Raw genomic sequence first — 20,000 nt, forward strand, 5'->3', positions numbered from 1 at the left:
AAGGTGAGTACAGCAGCTGCAGCAGTGCAGTAGTATAGTATTTTCTCACCAACTACATTTAACTCAATTATTCAGTTAACCACTTAGGGCCTATTCAAAAATATTCAAAAATAGCAGATATACAAGTTTTTACTGTAGAGCTGCTATTTCGTTACATTTTGGGGGTGGAAAAAAGCGTTTTGCCTTATAGGGATGCCCAAAATAGGGACACCAGGGTGAAAGCAGTTAAGCTTGACGGAAATGTAAACGTACACAAAATCTAAAAATAATGCCAATGACGGGAAAATTGCCCATGTCTATATATATGTCTATATATATGATACATGGTCGAAGATGTGACCAGACAATGACAGGTAACTGATCCACCAGTGCGGTGTGGTGAGGTTTAGGCTTGGCGTCCTTCTCCTCCTCTTTGAAGAAACAAACGAAAGCCAAGAACAAGGAGAGAAGAAAGCCCTGACGGAGCCAGTGAGTAAATGAAAGGGTGGAGGGAAACAGAGGGAGAATGTAAAGGAGCTGGAAGAGGCAGAACGCAGTCGCCAACAAGAAAGACACGTCTCGCCTACAAATTAAACATTTGCGTTTTACATTTGGAAGCCGGCACGTGCCAAGGCGAGAAGGACCGAGTTGGATCTCGCCGAGGGGCGTCCCGAATCCGATTGATTGCCCGTTCTATTTTCAGCGATCAATCCTTGCCTGATTCCTGAATGCATGGAGCGAGTTGCCTCACCACACGGATGCTGCTCAAACGTCCTAATTACACCCCAATTAGATGAGCAGTTTGTAGGTTTATATTTGGAACGGCTGACTAATGATTTAGTTGTAGTTCAAGTCAGTGATCCGCCCTGGGCCGTTCAACGTTTCATTTATGTGATTATAGGCTGCTTTGATGATGTACTAGTCATTATATGTATAGACTGAAGCCGCTTAGGAGAAGTGATGAAGTCGGCATTTCAGCCTGATGTCTGGAAAGCCTTTGATAAAAATGTGTGTGTGTGTGTGTACAAGCAGCTACAAGCTTGCACAACACCCTCTCGCAACTAAGTATAACTCAGGCTTTAGCGTTGAAAATGGCAAACAATGGTAAAAATGTATATATGAAGGGGGTTAACTACTGTATGCGCACATGGACAGTGGGTGCTGGGTTAAAAGATTAACATAGCTTACTGATAGAAACCGTGTGGGTGTGTGTGTGAGTTTGTTTGTTTGTTTGTGCGTGCGTGCGTGTGTGTGTGTGTGTGTGTGTGTGTGCATATGTCAGTTGAAAGTAAGTAAATTTGATTTTTTTTTTTTCAAAACAATTTTACAAGGTGTGTGTGCGTGTGTGTGTGTGTGTGTGTGTGCGCGCGCTTGCGCGACTGCACGTATTTGTGTGTGTGTTGATGGCTGAATACCAATAGTTTCCTGCTCTCTGCTTGTGTCTTTTGCGCCAGCAGCAGCGCTGCTCTCTCTCGCATGGCAGATTACTGTCATTACTCCTCCAGCTCCTATCCCAGCATGCCCCAGGATTCTCACTAATTACGCCCAGCCACCCACGGCCCCGCCCCATTACCCAGCAGGCCTCACCCGACGCCATCTTTAAATGGCACACCGTGACCGGCCGTTTCTTTGTGTGTGTGTTTATATATGCGTGGGGACAGATTTAGCTCCTCCAAACCGCAAACCAGGGGACGACGACGAGGCCTGGGAAATGTAGTCTGTGATCTGCCAATGTTTCCAGGCAGAGAACATGTCTTTCTATGAAACATGTCCTACGCCAGTGATTCCCAACATGTAGGCCAGGGCCCACTGGGGAGCCGTGAGGATATTTGCAAGTGGGCCTCCCCAAGTACAGTAATTGGCAAAACACTAAGATTGTATTCATAATTTGACATTAACATTTTTGTATTTTTTTAAAACCTTGAAAATGTTGTTTTCATTGTAATAACCTTAACTCTGAAAATGCACACGGCCCACCCATCTGACTACTTAACATACTGTAAGTGGTCCGACGGGTGGGCTGCAAACACTTTTGAGATTTCCAACTGGGCCCTGATCCAGAAAAGTTTGGGAACCACTAGCTACAGTACCAGGATCTTGTGTGTGATCATGTCCCAAAACACATTTCTCATCGAAACTATCCTGAAAAATGACTCAATCACATGTTTCTCCGGAAGAGAAGGACATCGTCTTTCAATGAAATATGTTCACATTCTATGCAGAAAGCAGCTGGCAACTTCCATTCAGGAAATAGCTAGTGCTCTTAAATCCATGTATCAGACACATTTCTCATTGAAACTTATCTTGAAAAACTGCTGAATCGGTGTCTCTGAAATGACTGTCAGACACAACCCAGGCATAAACACAGCAGCAGTGCTGGTTCAGTACAGTCTGTTCGCTGACACTGTTCTGTTGTAGTAAAACTGTGGTAGAAAGTAACTAAGTGCATTTTCTCAAGTACTGTACTTAAGCAAAATTTTTAGATACTTTTACTTTACTTGAGTATTCATGTTTTTCACTACTTTATACTTCTGCTCCACTGCATCTCAGAGGCAAATATTGTCCTTTTTACATTAATTTGAAAACTTAAGTTAGACGTTAATGTGTAAATGTAGATATTATTACAAAACAACAGATCTACAAGCTCACAATGCTTGATATTGTGAGCTTGTAAATCTGCTATTTCCAAAAGATTTTTGACAAAGTTTGAGAACCTTCGAGAAAAAAAAGAGGGGAAAAAACTGGTGAAATGGGATGTTCTCCATAATGAGTACTTTTGCTTTTGGTACATGTATATTTTGATGCCACTACTTTTGTACTGTTAACATTTTCTGTATAATACTGGACTTTTACTTGTAATAGAGTATTTCTACATTGTGGTATTGCTGCTGGGAGTACTTCTTCCTACACTGGTAGTAAAGCAGCCCCTCTCTCGCCTCTTGTAGGCAAGGCCGTTGTGAACGTACAATGGGATGAGGACCCCTCCGAAGCTGCCCCGGCAGTGCCTGTGCGCATCGCCTATGTCCTGGTGGTCCACGGCCGGGCCTCGCGTCAGTTCCAGCGACTCTTCAAAGCCATCTACCACACCTCTCACTACTACTACATCCATGTAGACAAGGTGAGACCACCGTAGACCACATCTACATAGTCCTATGTAGAGAAGAAGAGGTTGCTAGAGAATTCCTTAGACCACCATAGTCCTAGAGAAGTACAAACCACTACTGTCATAGACTTCCCTAGTACACTGTAAAAAAGTGCAGGTCGCTAAAGACTGTCATAGACTACCATAGTCCACTGTGGAGTAGTACAGAGGTGACTAGAGACTGTCGTTAACCGCCATGGTCCACTGTAGAGAAGTACACACGATGAAAACGGATCTTGTGTGATTATGTCCATGTGTGTCTGATGTGTTTTTGTTTGTCTTGTAGATTATTTATGTGATCACATTATGCTGCTGTAACGCCTCAATTTACCTTCTGGGATTAATAAAGTATATCTCAACTCAGGCCCTATCTTGGGCGCCGCCTTACCCCTTAACTTCCCTAAACTTCTTTGACATTTTTTACTATTTTGAAAAACGTTTTCAAATAGTTAAAATACTGTAGCCATTCTACAAGCTCACAACGTGTCGATGTAGTAGAACAATTTCAAAAAGTTTTAAAAATAGTAAAAAATGGCTAATACGTTTAGGGATAAGGGGTAAGGCGGCGCCCAAGATAGTTCCCCTCATCTCATCTCTTAAACCACTAGAGACAGTCATAGACTGTCCCTAGTGGAGAGGTACAAACCATAGACTTTGGTGGTTTGACAACGAGAGTTGTTTTTAAATGTGCTTCATGAATACATTTGTCAATGTTAATTTGTAATGTATGTAAATTGAGGACCCCTTTATCCATGTGTAACTCTGAGACTGTACGAATGTAATGTTTACGAATTACGAATTTGAACTGTTTCCCCTCCCTTTATTTCTCTTCCAGCGTTCCAACTACCTCCACAGAGAGGTGCTAGCGCTGGCTAGCAAGTACTCTAACGTGCGTGTCACTCCGTGGCGCATGGCGACCATCTGGGGAGGGGCCAGCTTGCTGAGCATGTACCTACACAGCATGGAAGACCTCCTCAAAATGACCGACTGGGCGTGGGACTTCTTCATTAATCTCAGCGCCGCTGACTACCCAATCAGGTGAGGGCTGACAGTTATCAACTTATCATTTCTGTATTTGTGGGGAATTTTGACCTTTTCTTCTACAACATAAAATAAAAGCTTTGACGTGTCTTTTACGTGTCAAAAAGGCGTTTGCTAACAGGTGACTAAATGAAACTGCAGAAATTGTCTGGGACATTACATGTCATCACGGCGAACATACAAGCATTCGTGGCGGCGATGTTCATGACATGAGACCATGGTGTAGTTCATTCATAGGGTAATGTCAGCTTTTTACTTCTGGCGATTGCATCTAATACGCTTCAAAAAGTCATAAAACTGGTTTAAAAGATTATCCTGTGGGCAACGATGTCAATTTGAGGAGTAGGGGTGACCGTGCTTTTGCGGCTGCGGGCCCCATGGCTCTGGAATATGTTGCCCCTCCCCATTAGATCTGCCCAGTCGATTGGGGCTTTTAAAACCTTACTAAAAACTCGCTTCTCTCTTGCTTTTAATTGTATTTAGCTATCCTGTTCTGTCCTATAACTCTGCATTGCTTTGTTTCTCTGTTGTTTTTCTTTTTTGTCCTGCGTACATATTATTTGATGATGCTTCTGTGTCTCTGAATTACATTGTCTTAACTATGTTCAGCACTTTGGTCGGCTTTGGGCTGTCGTAAATGCACTATATAAATAAAGTTTGATTTGATTTGATTTGATTTGAACCCTGGACCGACTCTATTACAAGAGTCAAGAGATTCTTGTAGGTTAAACAGAATGGAAAACCGTGACCACAGTGAAATAGTAATTGGACCATCTCTCTCCCTGATAAACAGTTCCGGGTCAATTCTTCGCTCTTAGAGTGCACTCACGTCAACAAACCGCAATCCATAAAGGCTTGTTGAAATTCACGCCGTGGCCTCTTCTCCCCCCGAGCCAGATGTGAGACTCCCAAAGTTGCCGATAGCGTCGAGCCACGTGCAAACAAACACCACGTCGATTCATTAACCCATTCAATCCGGAAACGCATCTGTGTCATTTTAAGATTTCTTTGGCTATTCAAAAATCTTGAAAATGTGTGCAAATCTTTGAATATATATATTGTTAAAGCGAACATTTGTAACTGAAATCTTTGCTTCTGGGGGGTCCCTGGAACAACATATTTTGCAAATGTTCGCTTCAAAAATACGTATTCAAAGATTTGCACAAACTTTCCACAACTTTTCAAAAAATAGCAGATCTAAGCTCATAGTGCAGCACACCGGTGCTGCGCTATGAGATAGCCTGTAGATCTGCTATTTTTGAATAGGCGTAGAAATCGTAAAATGTCACAGATGCGTTCCCGGTCTTGATGGATTAAACCAATCCGTAGGGCTAATGGGCTCTGACCAATGGGCTGGGCCTGCCCTTTGGGCCTTGTTGTGTTTGTTTTTGAATCTCATGGATCAGGTTACGCGTTCCAATAGACTGTGTGAGCCCAGGGACTCCGTAATGGATTGGGAGTCTAACACAGTCTATATATTTGAAGCGGAGCCTTTGAGTGGCTGCATTGGCTGGGGCGAGGCAGCTGGGGGAATGGAGACGGAGTGAGGTGTAAAAGAGAGGGCTTGTGGTGGGATCACTAGAGGTATTGACCTGCGATTCTCTTAACTGTTGCTTAAACGTCAAGGAAAAGAGGCAGAGGGGAAGCTTTAAGACGCATTAGTGTTACTTAAGGGCAGTTTGTAAATGATTCGGTCTGCCTGTTTGTTTGGGCGTAACTACTTGACCCCTAGCATCCCTGTTCTGGGGTGAATATTCGGCAAAAAAATTGCCGAGCTACAAGCTCACAACGTTGTGGGCTTGTAGATCGACTACGGTATATTTGGCGATGTATAGAGCCCTGTGGGACCTCTGGTCAACTAAGTACAGGGTGTAAATGGTTGAGCCTAATTTTAAACTCTGTGGTACAACGTTGTTGCTTGCCAAACAAGAACAGATCTACAAGCTAACAATGCGTCTTGCGCCGCAATGTATACGTACGCGTACAGTAAGCTTTACTTATACTGTTCTTCATATGACCGCGTGTTTAGCTGTTGTTTAAAATCAGGTGTTTCCTTACTGTACGACGGAGTAAATAAATTGGGCTTCATGTTGCGCTGGTATTCCCTGTTGCTGTGGCGGGGATGTGGGTCTTGACCAAAAAGGAGATCAATGTGGAATTCATTGACAGACCTTAATGCGTGTGCTCGCTGTATGTGAGCACAAATGCACCCTACCACCCTACCACCCCACCTCCCCATCTCCCCCCATCTCTGTTCTGTGCAACCCACCAAATTGATCAACATCAACACGCTGCAAGCTCAGATCCATACGCCCGCCGCGGCATTAGGGCATTGCTGTCGATAGCTGTATCAAAGTACATTGTCTGTGAGTGTGTGTGTGTGTGTGTGTGTGTGTGTGTGTGTGTGTGTGTGAATGCGCGCACGTCTGTCTGTCTGTCTGTCTGTCTGTCTGTCTGTCTGTCTGTGCGTGCGTGCGTGCGTGCGTGCGTGCGTGCGTGCGTGCGTGCGTGCGTGTGCATTCATGTTTGTAAGCATGCAAGCATTTATTTAAGTTACATTGAAATTTGTGCACACTCTTGTACGTTTCCTTGCTTTTGTGTGCACATCTATGCAATATGCATGCGTGTGTGTGTGTGTGTGTGTGTGTGTGTGTGTGTCATAAATACCGTACAATTACCTCTTTGTGAAAAGGCATATGAAAGCTTGTCAGTGTGGCTCAGACTCCAGCGCACCTGACATGCACACAAACACGGCCACAAACACACATATATGGATGCCTGTGGTTTTGTCTCTCCAGCAGAGCGGCATGGGCTAGCAAAGGAGGTAATCACAGAGCGCTGTGTCTCTCTCCTGTCTATTCATTATAGGCCTCCACGAGGCCAGCCTCTCTCCCATGGCAGAGTAGAGCACAGCGCACGTATAGGGAGCATGCTGGGTTTTGCTCTGGTTGTAGATGAAGGCAACAAACAAAAAAATTAAATGGTGCCAGCCATCCGTCCCCAAATAACACTTGTTATCTCTACAATGGGCGTCTGGTTTTGTAGATAAAGATCCACAGAGATCTGTTGTGTTCCTCCCGTGTGTTTTCTTTGCTTGTGTTTTTATTACGCGTCGGTCCACAAAGATAATGGTTTCAGCTGCTCTGGTCGAGCCGTGAAATGGAATCAAAATTATAGCTCAGTGGCTTCACGACGTTAACAAATATCTGTGAATCTGTGACTCTGACCTTGTGTGACTTACTGGAGGCAGACAGGATGTTACATTTCTTTGACTGCCTCCCTGCTACAGTACAGCATATAGCATTAGACTGTCTTTCCACATTTCTCTCTTTATTTCCCTTTCTGTCCTTCACTTCTTTCTCTCTCTCTCTCAACCACTTTCAACCTTGATTAGATTATGCGCATAATTATGCAAGGGTTGCATCGCATAATATGTGCATTGCATCGCATAATATGAGATGCGAAATATGCTTAGCGTATTTTCGCAAAATCAAGGATTTTAGCCTGTATATTCAAGGATTTTTGCCCGCATATTGCGCATAATCAAGAATCTGTGACCGCGTTTTTCTGGAGGGTCTATATTATGATTAAAACACAGCATCTCATGGCATCATGTAACAAAAATCCACAGGATAGCACTTAAAATCATTACTTAAAGTAGATCAGCTTTTTTCGCCGTTCGACACCATTGTACGATGAAATAAAAAATAGGGCATTTAATAAGTGGTTTTTAATCTCTCTTTCTTTCTCATTATTTCTTGAATTCTTCGGCCAGTCAACCCGAAACCCCCTTAAATATAAGAGTGTCACTGTCGGCAGCAGATTGGCAAACAGGGACTTGTCGTTAGACTGATCCAAATTGCCTGTCTGGCCGTCTAGCATGTAGGCATTGTGTGCCAGCAGTGGTGATAAGTTTGGCATAACGCTAAGCTAATTGAAGCAGTAATGCTTAGCTAATTAAAGATGTATTAGCCAAGTGTAATTACAGCGAGCGCCAAGGGACTACAGCTTCTCTCAAAGGACTGAGGTATGGCCTTGGAATACTGATTTGTGTGTGTGTGCGCGCGCACACGCGCGTATGAGATAACCAAGAAAATACCACAAAAAAGCATAACGTCTCTGTCGGGAGGAAACCTCATATGTCCTCATTATGCTCAAAACACGTCGCTATGGGCCGCGTTTCGAGCGTGTGGATCTGCTACTTTTGATGCTTTTGTGTGACGCTGTAGTATGATCAAGTAGGACGATAATTTACATAAAAAAACACGGTTTCTGCCCGACAGCGACGATAACCAAGATGGCTTAGTGGAGGATAGTGGAGGATATACTGAATAAATGTCATCTGCTGTGGGCATCAGTGATGGCCATTATCACTGAATGTCTCTCCCCACCTCCTCCTTAGCTGTGTGGGTTTGAATCGGCCACCAAACAGACAGGCTGCAGCACATCATCCCTCTGGACCAGGGGTTTTTCATGTCAAGGACCCCCAAAAATTATACATATTTGGCCGCGGACCCCCATCTCAAAATATTTTGTTCCAAAGACCCCCAGAAGCAAAGATTTGAGTTACAAATGTTCGCTTCAAAATAATATATATTCAAAGATTTGTACACATTTTCACGATTAAATTAAAATAGCAGATCTACAAGCTCACTCGTGCCGCACTATGAGCTTGTATATCGGCTATATTTGGTGAAGATATTTGGTGTAAAGGGGTTAAACGGAGAGGACCAAGTAAAGACCACTGGGGGACCCCGTTCAGCAAAGTATATAGGGCTGTATAAAGTAGCTTTAATCTGTTAATTCATATGATTATTGTATTTCATTGAATGGGTATGGAGCACTAATGCTATCTCCTTCTCTCTTCTTCTTTTTGTTCTTCATCTCAGGACCAATGACCAACTGGTGGCTTTCCTTTCCAAATACCGGGACATGAACTTCATCAAATCTCACGGCAGAGACAACGCACGGTACTTACATCTCTAGATTCTCTCTGCCTCCTCATTCTACCACCTTTCTTGCTCAAAACGTTTCGGACGGCTTAACATATATAGGGTGAATAATGTGTCTAGTGTGTGTGTGTGTGTGTGTGTGTGCGTGTGTGTGTGTGTGTGTGTGTGCGTGTGTGCGTGTGCGCGTGTCTCAGCTTCATCCGCAAGCAAGGTTTGGACCGTCTCTTCTACGAGTGCGACACCCACATGTGGCGTCTCGGAGACCGCAAGATCCCAGAGGGCATAGCGGTGGACGGAGGCTCCGACTGGTTCCTGCTGAACCGGGCGTTCGTGGATTACGTGGTCAGCTCGCAAGACGAGCTGGTCGGCAGCATGAAACGCTTCTACACTTACACACTGCTGCCTGCAGAGGTACAGTCACGCACGCACGCGCACACACACACACACACACACACACACACACACACACACACACACACACACACACACACACACACACACACACACAGATTGACAGTCTCTTTCTCTGCCCTCTTTTTCACATTTTTACTGTACTCTATAATAAAACAGGCCTAAAATAAAAAAAAGGCCACACACATACTTTCTCCATCTCTCCCTGTTTCTCTCAAATTATTTTACATCCTGTAAAACGACTTCTGGTTCCTTTACTTAAGTACTTTTTTCCAGGGATTTGTACTTTGTACTGGAGTATATGTTTATAATTTGAAAGGAAATGTTAGTTTTTATCCCAATACATTTCCCCGTGCCCCCTCATTACATTGGCATTCTTTGCCAAAGACTAAAAAAGGGTTTCTTTGAAAAGGAAGTAGAGTAGTGACTAGTGTAAGAGTAGTGTGCTCTTAACCCATACAATCTGGGAACGCATCTGTGTCATTTTTAGATTCTTTCTTCTTTCTATTCAAAAATAGCAGATACACAAGCTCATAGTGCGGCACCAAGTGCCGTGCAATGAGCTTGTAGATCTGCAATTTAAAAAAAAAATCGTGAACATTTTTGCAAATCTTTGAATATATATGTATTTTTTAAAAGTGAACATTTGTAACTCAAATCTTTGGGGGGTCCCTGCAACAAAATATTTTGAGAGGGGTCCGCGGCCAAATACATATCATTTTGGGGGTCCTTGACATGAAAAAGTTTGAGAAACACTGATATTATAGCAACATACGTGTTTGGATTTAGACATTTGTAGAATCCCCAAAAGCAAAGATTTGCACTAACATGATAAAAGAAAAGTGCAGATCTACATGCCCGTAGCCGCACTATGAGCTTGTATATGCTATTTTTTAATAGCCAAAGAAATCTGAAATGACAGAGATGCGTTCCCGGTCTTAATGGGTTAATGCTGCCAGCATGTTCAGACTGGTCAGTATGACGCTGCTGCCAAGATCGATGGCAGCAGTCACATGGATCATCGATGGCCATATCTAAAGGACTAGAGCCCGGCCTATACAGTGCAGTATATTGGTTTGGCTGATGTATGGACCATTTGACGTTTTGGATGACATCGGTATCTGCAATTACAGTATTCAGTATATCGATGTGATCCAATTTTTAACCACTTTCAACCTTTCAACTTTTTTTTGCCATTTTCAAAAATGTCAGATCTACAAGCTCACAAAGCATAAGCATTGCAATGTGACATGTTTTGAGCTTGTGGATCTGTGCTATTCTTTTCAATAGGGTTAAATAAATATACGTAAAATGTTCTCAAAGTTGGAAATTGTGCACTTTTTGACAAAACATCGGTAACCAGTGGTCCAGGAATTGGCATCAGACCCAAAAATCTGGCTTTAGTTGGCCTCTATAAGCGACATGTTCAAATTCATTGAAATACTGTCCGCGCGCGCACGCACGCACGCACGCACGCACGCACACACACACACACACACACACACACACACACACACACACACACACACACACACACACACACACACACACACACACACACACACACACACACACACACACACACACACACACACACACACACACACACACAAATGATGGGGGCAACCATGCAAGGCACTAAGCTGTTCTTCGGGAGCAATTAGCGGTTGAGTGTCTTGATCAAGGACACTTCGAAGTGCAGCCAAGAGGAGCCGGGCATCGAACCGGGAACCGTCCTGTTCCCCTAGACGGCTGCTCTAACTCCTAACCCACTGCTGCCCCCCTGAAATGTGGGGTGATTCTTATAGACTGAAATGTCTTCTTTGTCTGCCGTGGTGGGGGAATTAAATTCTGACATTCAAAATCTCTCTCTCTCTCTTTACCTATCCCCCCCTGCCTCGTCACCGCTCTGCCCCTCTTCCTCTCCTCATTCTCCAGTCGTTCTTTCACACGGTCCTGGAGAACAGTGCTCACTGTCAGACCATGGTGGACAACAACCTGAGACTGACCAACTGGAACCGCAAGCTGGGCTGCAAGTGCCAGTACAAGCACATAGTGGACTGGTGCGGCTGCTCGCCCAATGACTTCAAGTCGTCTGACCTGCCTCGCTTCCAGGTGAACCTCTCCTCTTTAACCCCAAGTACCCTAGCGCATTGGTTCTCAAAGTGGGGTCTGGGGACCCCCAGGGGTCATTGGGGGGGTTCCAGGGGGTCCCCAGCAAAATGTGTTCATATAGCGTCACAATCATTTTAACCGCTTTAACCTTTTGTACTTTGGCTATTCAAAAATAGCAGATATACAAGCTCATAGCACGGCACCGAGTGCCGTGCTATGAGCTTGTAGATCTGCTATTTTTGAAAAATCGTGAAAATGTGTGCAAACCTTTGAATATATATATTTTAAACATTTGTAACTCAAATATTTGCTTCTGGGGGTCCCTGGAACAAAATATTTTGAGATGTGGTCCGTGGACAAATACATATCATTTTGGGGGTCCTTGACATGAAAAAGTTTGAGAACCAATGCCCTAGCGGCCTTATTCTGCGGTGAACATTCAGCATAAATAGCCAATCGACAAGTGACGGTCAAACAGAGTGGTGTCTTTGAAAATGCAACCGAATGGCTAAAATATAATTAGGTCAGTATTGTAATGAATTGTGGGTTCAGATAAGCAAAAAACCTTTTGCGCATTTCATTTGTGGCCATCAGCACACAAAAACTCCAACTCACACATAACTCCTTGTTGCACATTCCCATCGTAAACACCATAGCACAATAATAGAACAACAACAAATACAAGTACAAAAGTTGTAACTATTTTATTAATTAAGAAAATTATCAATGATTTCATTACTGCTACTGTAATGAGCAGCACTTTCATGCCAACAATTGTTCTGTAAGAGAAAGTGTAACTCTTTCCAAGTGGAGGTATAATTTTGGTGTGAAACTCATGAATGCGTGCGGTTTTAGGAGTGTTCCATACATGCAGTTATGTTTGACTCATGGAACTAAACAAAGGTCCAAAATGGCTTCCCAAAAAGCCACTGTATTTTCCCGACCTCATCATTTTGCCTGAGCCAGCACTATAGCTTTGAGACTTTCTGGCTAACTTTCCATTCCATTGATGTGGACCAAAATAACCTAGTGCACTAGTTTGTGGATATTGACTTGGCTTAGCCGTGACATGTTCGCTTGTTGCCAGTTAGTGCTGTTGGAAAAAAAGAATAGCCTAAACCCCAATTTATGCTGCGTCATATGATGGTGTCACACATCTAAAATAGCTGTCCTACAAGCTCACAACGTGTCAACGTGCCGTGTCATCTGCATTAGGATGGTACTGTTACGGCCACTACACTTGGCTCGAACACCAGTGACCATAACATAATAATAGGACAAAAATCAGGTCTCAATTGCAATTACATTTATTTTATATTCAGAAATAAACATGTGCAATGGGTTCATGTGAGCAACCAGGTCAATAAATATACCAGGAGGGTAGAGGTATAATAAACTAACCAAAACAAAGACCTAAATAAATGTCCTAACCAAACAAAAGTATTAATGGGCTGGCCAAACTAAAAAGTGGGGAGTCTGGTGAGCCAGGCAATATGTGCCCGGCGTCTCACCAGACTCCCATAAACTACCAAAACATACAATAAGCTAAACTAACCAGAGACCGAAAATCATAACAAACAATACTTACAACCAGCCCATTGGAACTGAAATAAAGAACTACAACTAAACAAATAAGCAAGGGAACAACTCTGCTGTTGTGCTCTGCTGGGGTGCTGGGGAGATCATGGGAGCTGGCAACAGCTCCTCTTATAGCCTACGCCCTAATCACATATGAAGCACAGCTGGGAAAAGGGAGGGGCAGCCAGAGCACTCCCAGGTGAGTGACAGGTGTCTAGCCAGTCCAGTGCAGCAAAGCCAGCAAGGCAGGGTAGACACTACAGTACACACAGGACAAATAAGCATTAGTGAACACATTAACAAAGAAAGACTATAAACTGAGGAGTGAATATGTGCTAGCACATAACACCCCCACCCTAAGTTATTGAATGGTGGGTTCTGACTCCGGCAACACCGCACACCAGTGCCAGAAACCCATCATTCAAGAACACTTATACTAAACACAAGACACAGAAATCTGCTACAAAAAAAAAAATCCACAACAAAAAAATGAATTTCAAAATGATACTTATACTGTACCAACACATTCATCGTTTGTTTCGTTTCTGTTTCACATCCTATGTACCAAAAAAAAACAGTATTGTAGAGTTAGTATAAATGTGTGAACACGCTCCAGTGTATCTCAACTTCAGGCTGATAAAGCACACAACTAACCATGATATCCAACTGCCTTACCACCTGGGTCGAACACCCGTGACCTTACGTTGGACTCCTGGTCCTCCTGAATTACTGGCAAGCCAAATGCTGGAAAAGAACTTCTGAGAACCCTAACAATTACTTTCGCTGTAATTTGGACCCCCTCAAATTGCTCCCCCACCGGAATTGGAAACAAAAGGGCAGAAGCAATTGGTTGGTTTGGTTTCCCAACCACTTGGCATATGTGAGCCAGATTCAGAACGTCATGCCTATACCGACGTGGTATTACAATTTGCCTATCCAGGCTCCAGTCAGGCTCCATAATCCAAACAAAAACCCAGCCTCAACAACACAGCCAACCTACGACCCAACTTACGGTTCCAACAAAGAGTTTACTGCAAATTTAAGATAACCTGCCAACTAGGTTACCCCTCACACCAAAACAGTCACCCTTAACATTCAAGTAGGCACTTGGAAAAAACAACAAAATGGGATGCCACTCCACAGGTAACTGCACACTCACAGGGTTACTGAACCACCAAAATAGTACCTGGCAATCCCTCTCAAACTAGAGACTCCTGCCACTCGGACTCTACTAGTTATCAATTTGAACCAAATGCCTACTTACTACACAAACATAAGGGTTTGCACAAGCCCCCAAGTTACATTATGGGATCCCTAAATTATGTTTGTGAACCAAATGAAGTTTGTGACGAGCCCCCAATTATGTTACGGCCACTACACTTGGCTCGAACACCAGTGACCATAACATAATAATAGGACAAAAATCAGGTCTCAATTGCAATTAAATGTATTTTATATTCAGAAATAAACATGTGCAATGGGTTCATGTGAGCAACCAGGTCAATAAATATACCAGGAGGGTAGAGGTATAATAAACTAACCAAAACAAAGACCTAAATAAATGTCCTAACCAAACAAAAATATTAATGGGCTGGCCAAACTAAAAAGTGGGCAGTCTGGTGAGCCAGGCAATATGTGCCCGTCGTCTCACCAGACTCCCATAAACTACCAAAACATACAATAAGCTAAACTAACCAGAGACCGAAAATCATAACAAACAATACTTACAACCAGCCCATTGGAACTGAAATAAAGAACTACAACTAAACAAATAAGCAAGGGAACAACTCTGCTGTTGTGCTCTGCTGGGGTGCTGGGGAGATCATGTGAGCTGCTGGCAACAGCTCATCTTATAGCCTACGCCCTAATCACATATGAAGCACAGCTGGGAAAAGGGAGGGGCAGCCAGAGCACTCCCAGGTGAGTGACAGGTGCCTAGCCAGTCCAGTGCAGCAAAGCCAGCAAGGCAGGGTAGACACTACAGTACACACAGGACAAATAAGCATTAGTGAACACATAAACAAAGAAAGACTATAAACTGAGGAGTGAATATGTGCTAGCACATAACAGGTGCATTAGCATCAACTAGCAAATCGTCGCTTTAACTTTTCAGGAAATGGAAATAGAACCCGTGTTCCAATGGATTCAGTGTCGTTATTATTTAGTTACAAGCTCTTATTTAGAAACCCATAGACAGACTTAATCACTTTCAACCTGTTCTTTTCAGAAAGATTGCAGATCTACAAGCTTGTAATGTGTTGTGAACTTGCGACACATTTGTAGACCAGCTAATTTGTTAGTCTTGCGTGACATTGTCATATGAAGTTGTGTATAAAGTAGGGCATTCATTTATTAAAAAGACAAAAGATGAAATATGGAGATACTAGGTTTCTGCCCAACAGCGACGCAATGCTGAAGACGAGGGCAACTTTGGGGTGCCACGGTGGCCTGGCACCAGAATAGCTTAGCGTTCACAAATTAGCGTTGCCTCTTTTACAAGGAGGGGGCGGTTGGCTTAGGCTACTGGCCCGCGTAACAAGAGATATAAGGACAGCGAGCGTTTGTGGTGGAAATGCTGATGGTTTCCGTAAGAAGCGCTGCCAAGGGAAACTGATCCTAAAACAGCTCGTAGAGGGAGGCCCCGGGTATTTATAGAGCTCTGTAGCTACTTAGCTGCTGTGGTAGAGAAGGGTTGTCATTATTATAATGCAAGGGTTTGCCAGGTAGTGAGGCCATTTGTAGGACTGAGCTGGAGGTTAGGTTAACACATGTGAGAGAACACACACACACACACACAGACACACACACAGACACACACGCACGCACTCACACACACAGAGTAAAGCCGTATTTCTACGCGCCCACAAGCTCAGAAGGCGTTGCATTGGCGACACGTTGTGGCGTTGTTGATCAGCTATTTTTAGCGTGTGACAAAGTATAAATTGGGTTTTACATACATGCAGTATCTATACCCATGCACAGTATATGAACCCACATCAACCGAAGGCACACATAGCCTGTGTAGTTGCGAAGGTAGTGATTATCGTGGGGTTGCCCGGATGGTTAAGTCCTACCGTGGCCCACAAACCGCCGCGGTGCAGCCACACCCTTTATTCTTGTGATGTCATCAAGCTGCGCCTGTCCTCCCAAGGATTTCAGATGACGGCTGTGGATTTGACTTCCTCAGAGGGAGAAACCTTCTCCTGTCCTTTGATATCCTGGCATGGTGTCCGTCTCTTGCTGCTCCAGACAGAGGGTGTGTGTGTGTCTGTGTGTCTGTGTGTGTGTGTGTGTGTGTGTGTGTGTGTGTGTGTGTGTGTGTGTGTGTGTGTGTGTGTGTGTGTGTGTGCGTGTGTGCGTGTGCGTGTGCGTGTGCGTGTGCGAGTGTGTGTGCGCGTGCGTGCGTGTGCGCGTGTGCATTCCGAGGCGGTTGCCATGGCATTTTCTCTGGTTGCCGTAGGAACCTGACGTCGCGCTCCTAAGATTTGTGTGAGATTTGAATCGTAGTTTTACACTACATACACGTGTGCACACGCAAACACACGCGCACGCACACGTGTGTGTGTGTGTGTGTGTGTGTGTGTGTGTGTGTGCGTGTGAGCGAGTGTGATATTAAACAGATCACTAATAAATGTGATGCAAGCTCATTATACCCACTGATGTTTTCTAGAGGTTAAGACCACCTATGGATCTACATAGCAGAATGTTAACTCCACTCTCAGAATGTAAAAAGAGTGAATTTTTACACACAATCGGGCCCTTCCATGTGGAAAGAGTTTGTAGGAGGAGGGAACAACCGCTGTTCTGCAGAATTCAGTGTCCCTTCACACACCTCTCAACACGTCTTACCAACAATGGTTGTCAAGGTGCATGGACCAGGCAGGAGCCCCCTGCTGCTCTGTTGGAGTTGCTTAGTGGCTAACACACGGAAATCCTGAGTGTTCATTTGAACTCTGACAACTTGGTTCCATTTGTTACACTCTCAGCGTTACGGATCCATAAGCGTCAATTTGGTTCCTAACTATAAAAAAAACATTTCCCTCAAGGACCGCGCTGTCCTAATCTATGACATGTCGGGTGGGAAAACTCATATGTCCAAAAGTGTTACTTTTCAAATTCTGAAGTAGCAAAACTAGCAGATCTACAAGCTGGATCTGCTACTTTCGATGCTTTTGTGTGACGCTGTAGTGTGATCAAGTAGGGCGTTAATTTACGAAAAAACACAAAAAGTTACAATATGGAGATAAGCGTTTTTTGCCCGACAGCAACGATAATACAGTTTACGTTTTGGGAGAGAAGTGCCCCTCATCAATGTCGCTTTCCTATGCGACGGGGTTGGAGAGACACGCTCACAGCCACTGAGCAGAGGGGTCTCGCTCAGTGCACGAATAGCGCTCTGGACATGACATAAAAATGTTTTCCGTGGACACTAACAGAAGAGCTTCTTAACCATGCCATCGTCGCCTTCTCCTTCCACAGCAAGCGTCCAGGCCCACCTTCTTCGCCAGGAAGTTTGAGGCCAGCGTCAGCCAGGAGATCGTGAACCAGCTGGACTCCTTCCTCTTCGGGGCGTACCCCCAGGGCACGCCGGGCCTGCAGGCCTACTGGGAGAACGCCCACGAGCAGGAGACGGACGGCTCCGCCGGCCTATCGGACGCCCTGCTCAGCCACCACCACGCCTTCGCGCGCATGGGCCTGGCACGGGCCTCCAACTCCCTGCAGGGTCACCCCCAGGACAAGAGCTGCAGGTATGTACCGTAGAGTCAGTGGTTCTCAAACTTTTTCGTGCCAAGGACCCCCCAAATTGATGTGTATGTGGCTGCGGACCCCCACTTGAAAATGTGTTGTGCCAGGGACCCCCAGAGGCAAAGATTTGTGTTAAAAATGTTGGCCTTAAAAAGAAGATTTAAGAGATTTGCACACATTTTCAAGATTTGTCAAAAAATCCTAATCACACAGATCTACAACACACACAGATCTACAAGCTCACATCGTGGCACTCGGTGCCGCGCTGTGAGCTTGTATGTCTGCTATTTTTGAATAGCCAAAGTATAAAATATGGATAAAGGTGTTAAAATGATTGTGACACTTTATTAACACATTTTGCTGGGGACCCCCTGGTACCCCTCCAAGAACCCCTGGGGGTCCTCGGACCCCACTATGAGAACCAATGCTGTAGAGCCCAGGAACCTAGACATACAGTATACAGAGAGATAGACAGACAGATGAGGGAAATTCAGTTGTCATGGCAGACAGTTGCGCAGTATGAAACATACGGTAGAAAAACACTACTAAAAATAAAAAAGTAAACCGTTCTCAGTAAAACATACAGGGATTAAGAATAGAGTGCAGCCAACAGGAGATTTAGTGTCCTTGCTTGACCCTCCGTATACTTTGGACCGCCCAGGATTTTCCTGTTGTAGGAGCTGTTGACAGTTATAAATATATAAATGTACATAAACGTATAGGTATATAGGTTCATGAATGTATATACAACTATATCCTCAGTAGTGTGGGTAAATATGGACAGTCATTCCACAGTATATATGCCTTATACAGCATTATGTACAGTGTTTTAAATAGGGAGAGAAATCTAAAATTAGGAATATATGATATATCCACACAGTGAAAAGTATTTACAGCAGTTTGCCTTGGCAGGATTCTAAGATGAGGGTGCCAGTGAAAAGAGAGAGAGAGAGAGAGAGAGAGAGAGAGAGAGAGAGAGAGAGAGAGAGAGAGAGAGAGAGAGAGAGAGAGAGAGAGAGAGAGAGAGAGAGAGAGTGTGTGTGTGTGTGTGTGTGTGTGTGTGTGTGTGTGTGTGTGTGTGTGTGTGTGTGTGTGTGTGTGTGTGTGTGTGTGTGTGTGTGTGTGTGTGCGCACGTGCGCGTGCGTGCATGCATTAACCGACAAGTGAGTCGATCTCCTCCCCTAATTACTCAAGTCATCCCCCATGTGTACAACAAACAAAGCTATGAGGTACTACTCATCAGCCTCACTACCAAGCTCTCCAAAGAAGTTCTGGGAGCATGCCAAACAAACAGCTTCATCATTTAGGAGGTGACGGGCCCCCCGGGCATCGCGTCAGTTCCACTTCTACACAGTAGTATAGCCTATATAAATGTATAAGTTGTATCTGTATTGTTCCATTCCGTGGATTAAACGCTAGTGACATTTTGGTCAATGGAAGTTGAAGAATAGCTTTTTGGAATACTCTAATTCTATTTGTCTTGAGACCATCCAAACTATAATGTGTGATCATGAAGAGCTCACTCTCAAAGCCATTAAGCGAAGAATTTAAGCCTTCAAATGATGCTGTAATTCTCCTCTGAGAACGGATGGGTTTTTATAGACAAACACATTTTTTAACCTTGGTGAATTCATTCTATTGGACTTTTTTTTACTGAAGCGGAAATCCCTACCTCCAGAAAGTCCCCCAGGGTGCTCAAGTGGGGGAAAAAAACACCATCAAGCCCCTCTAAGGAAAGCACTGCTGAAAAGCATTGGTGGTTTATTTTCATTCCATTTATTCCCTTTTTCTCCCAATTTAGTGGTTTCCCCCTCACACCTACAGATGGTCACGTCTGCTCCGATCAGTGGTGGTACTCAAATTGTTTACTTAGGTAAAAGTAGTCCACAATGCGACCTTGTAGATCTGCTATTTTCAAATGGGCGGAAATGTATATAGGTGGTTACTGTATGTTTTGTAATAATAATTAAAATCTACAAAGTAACTAGTAACTAAAGTTTTCAAATAATTGTAGTGGAGTAAGTACAATATTTGC

At 44.0% G+C, this 20,000-nt stretch overlaps 1 protein-coding gene across 3 annotated transcripts in view; it reads left to right on the plus strand.

Moving 5' to 3' along the window:
• LOC311054952 (xylosyltransferase 1-like) overlaps positions 1-20,000 on the plus strand; it is a 55,391-nt gene that overhangs the window by 21,876 nt on the left and 13,515 nt on the right. For all 3 annotated transcript variants that reach the window (XM_084070989.1, XM_084070991.1, XM_084070990.1), the window contains exons 2-8: positions 1-3; positions 2,925-3,097; positions 3,957-4,159; positions 9,052-9,132; positions 9,309-9,525; positions 11,464-11,640; positions 17,698-17,966. The exon at positions 1-3 is cut by the window's left edge and continues 559 nt beyond it. In XM_084070989.1, the coding sequence (XP_083927115.1) occupies positions 1-3; positions 2,925-3,097; positions 3,957-4,159; positions 9,052-9,132; positions 9,309-9,525; positions 11,464-11,640; positions 17,698-17,966 (1,123 nt within the window). The remainder of the gene's footprint in view (positions 4-2,924; positions 3,098-3,956; positions 4,160-9,051; positions 9,133-9,308; positions 9,526-11,463; positions 11,641-17,697; positions 17,967-20,000) is intronic.

This window comes from Gymnoscopelus microlampas (genome assembly GCF_963454915.1).
Source record: "Gymnoscopelus microlampas genome assembly, chromosome: 11".
In the NCBI taxonomy this organism is placed as follows: domain Eukaryota; kingdom Metazoa; phylum Chordata; class Actinopteri; order Myctophiformes; family Myctophidae; genus Gymnoscopelus; species Gymnoscopelus microlampas.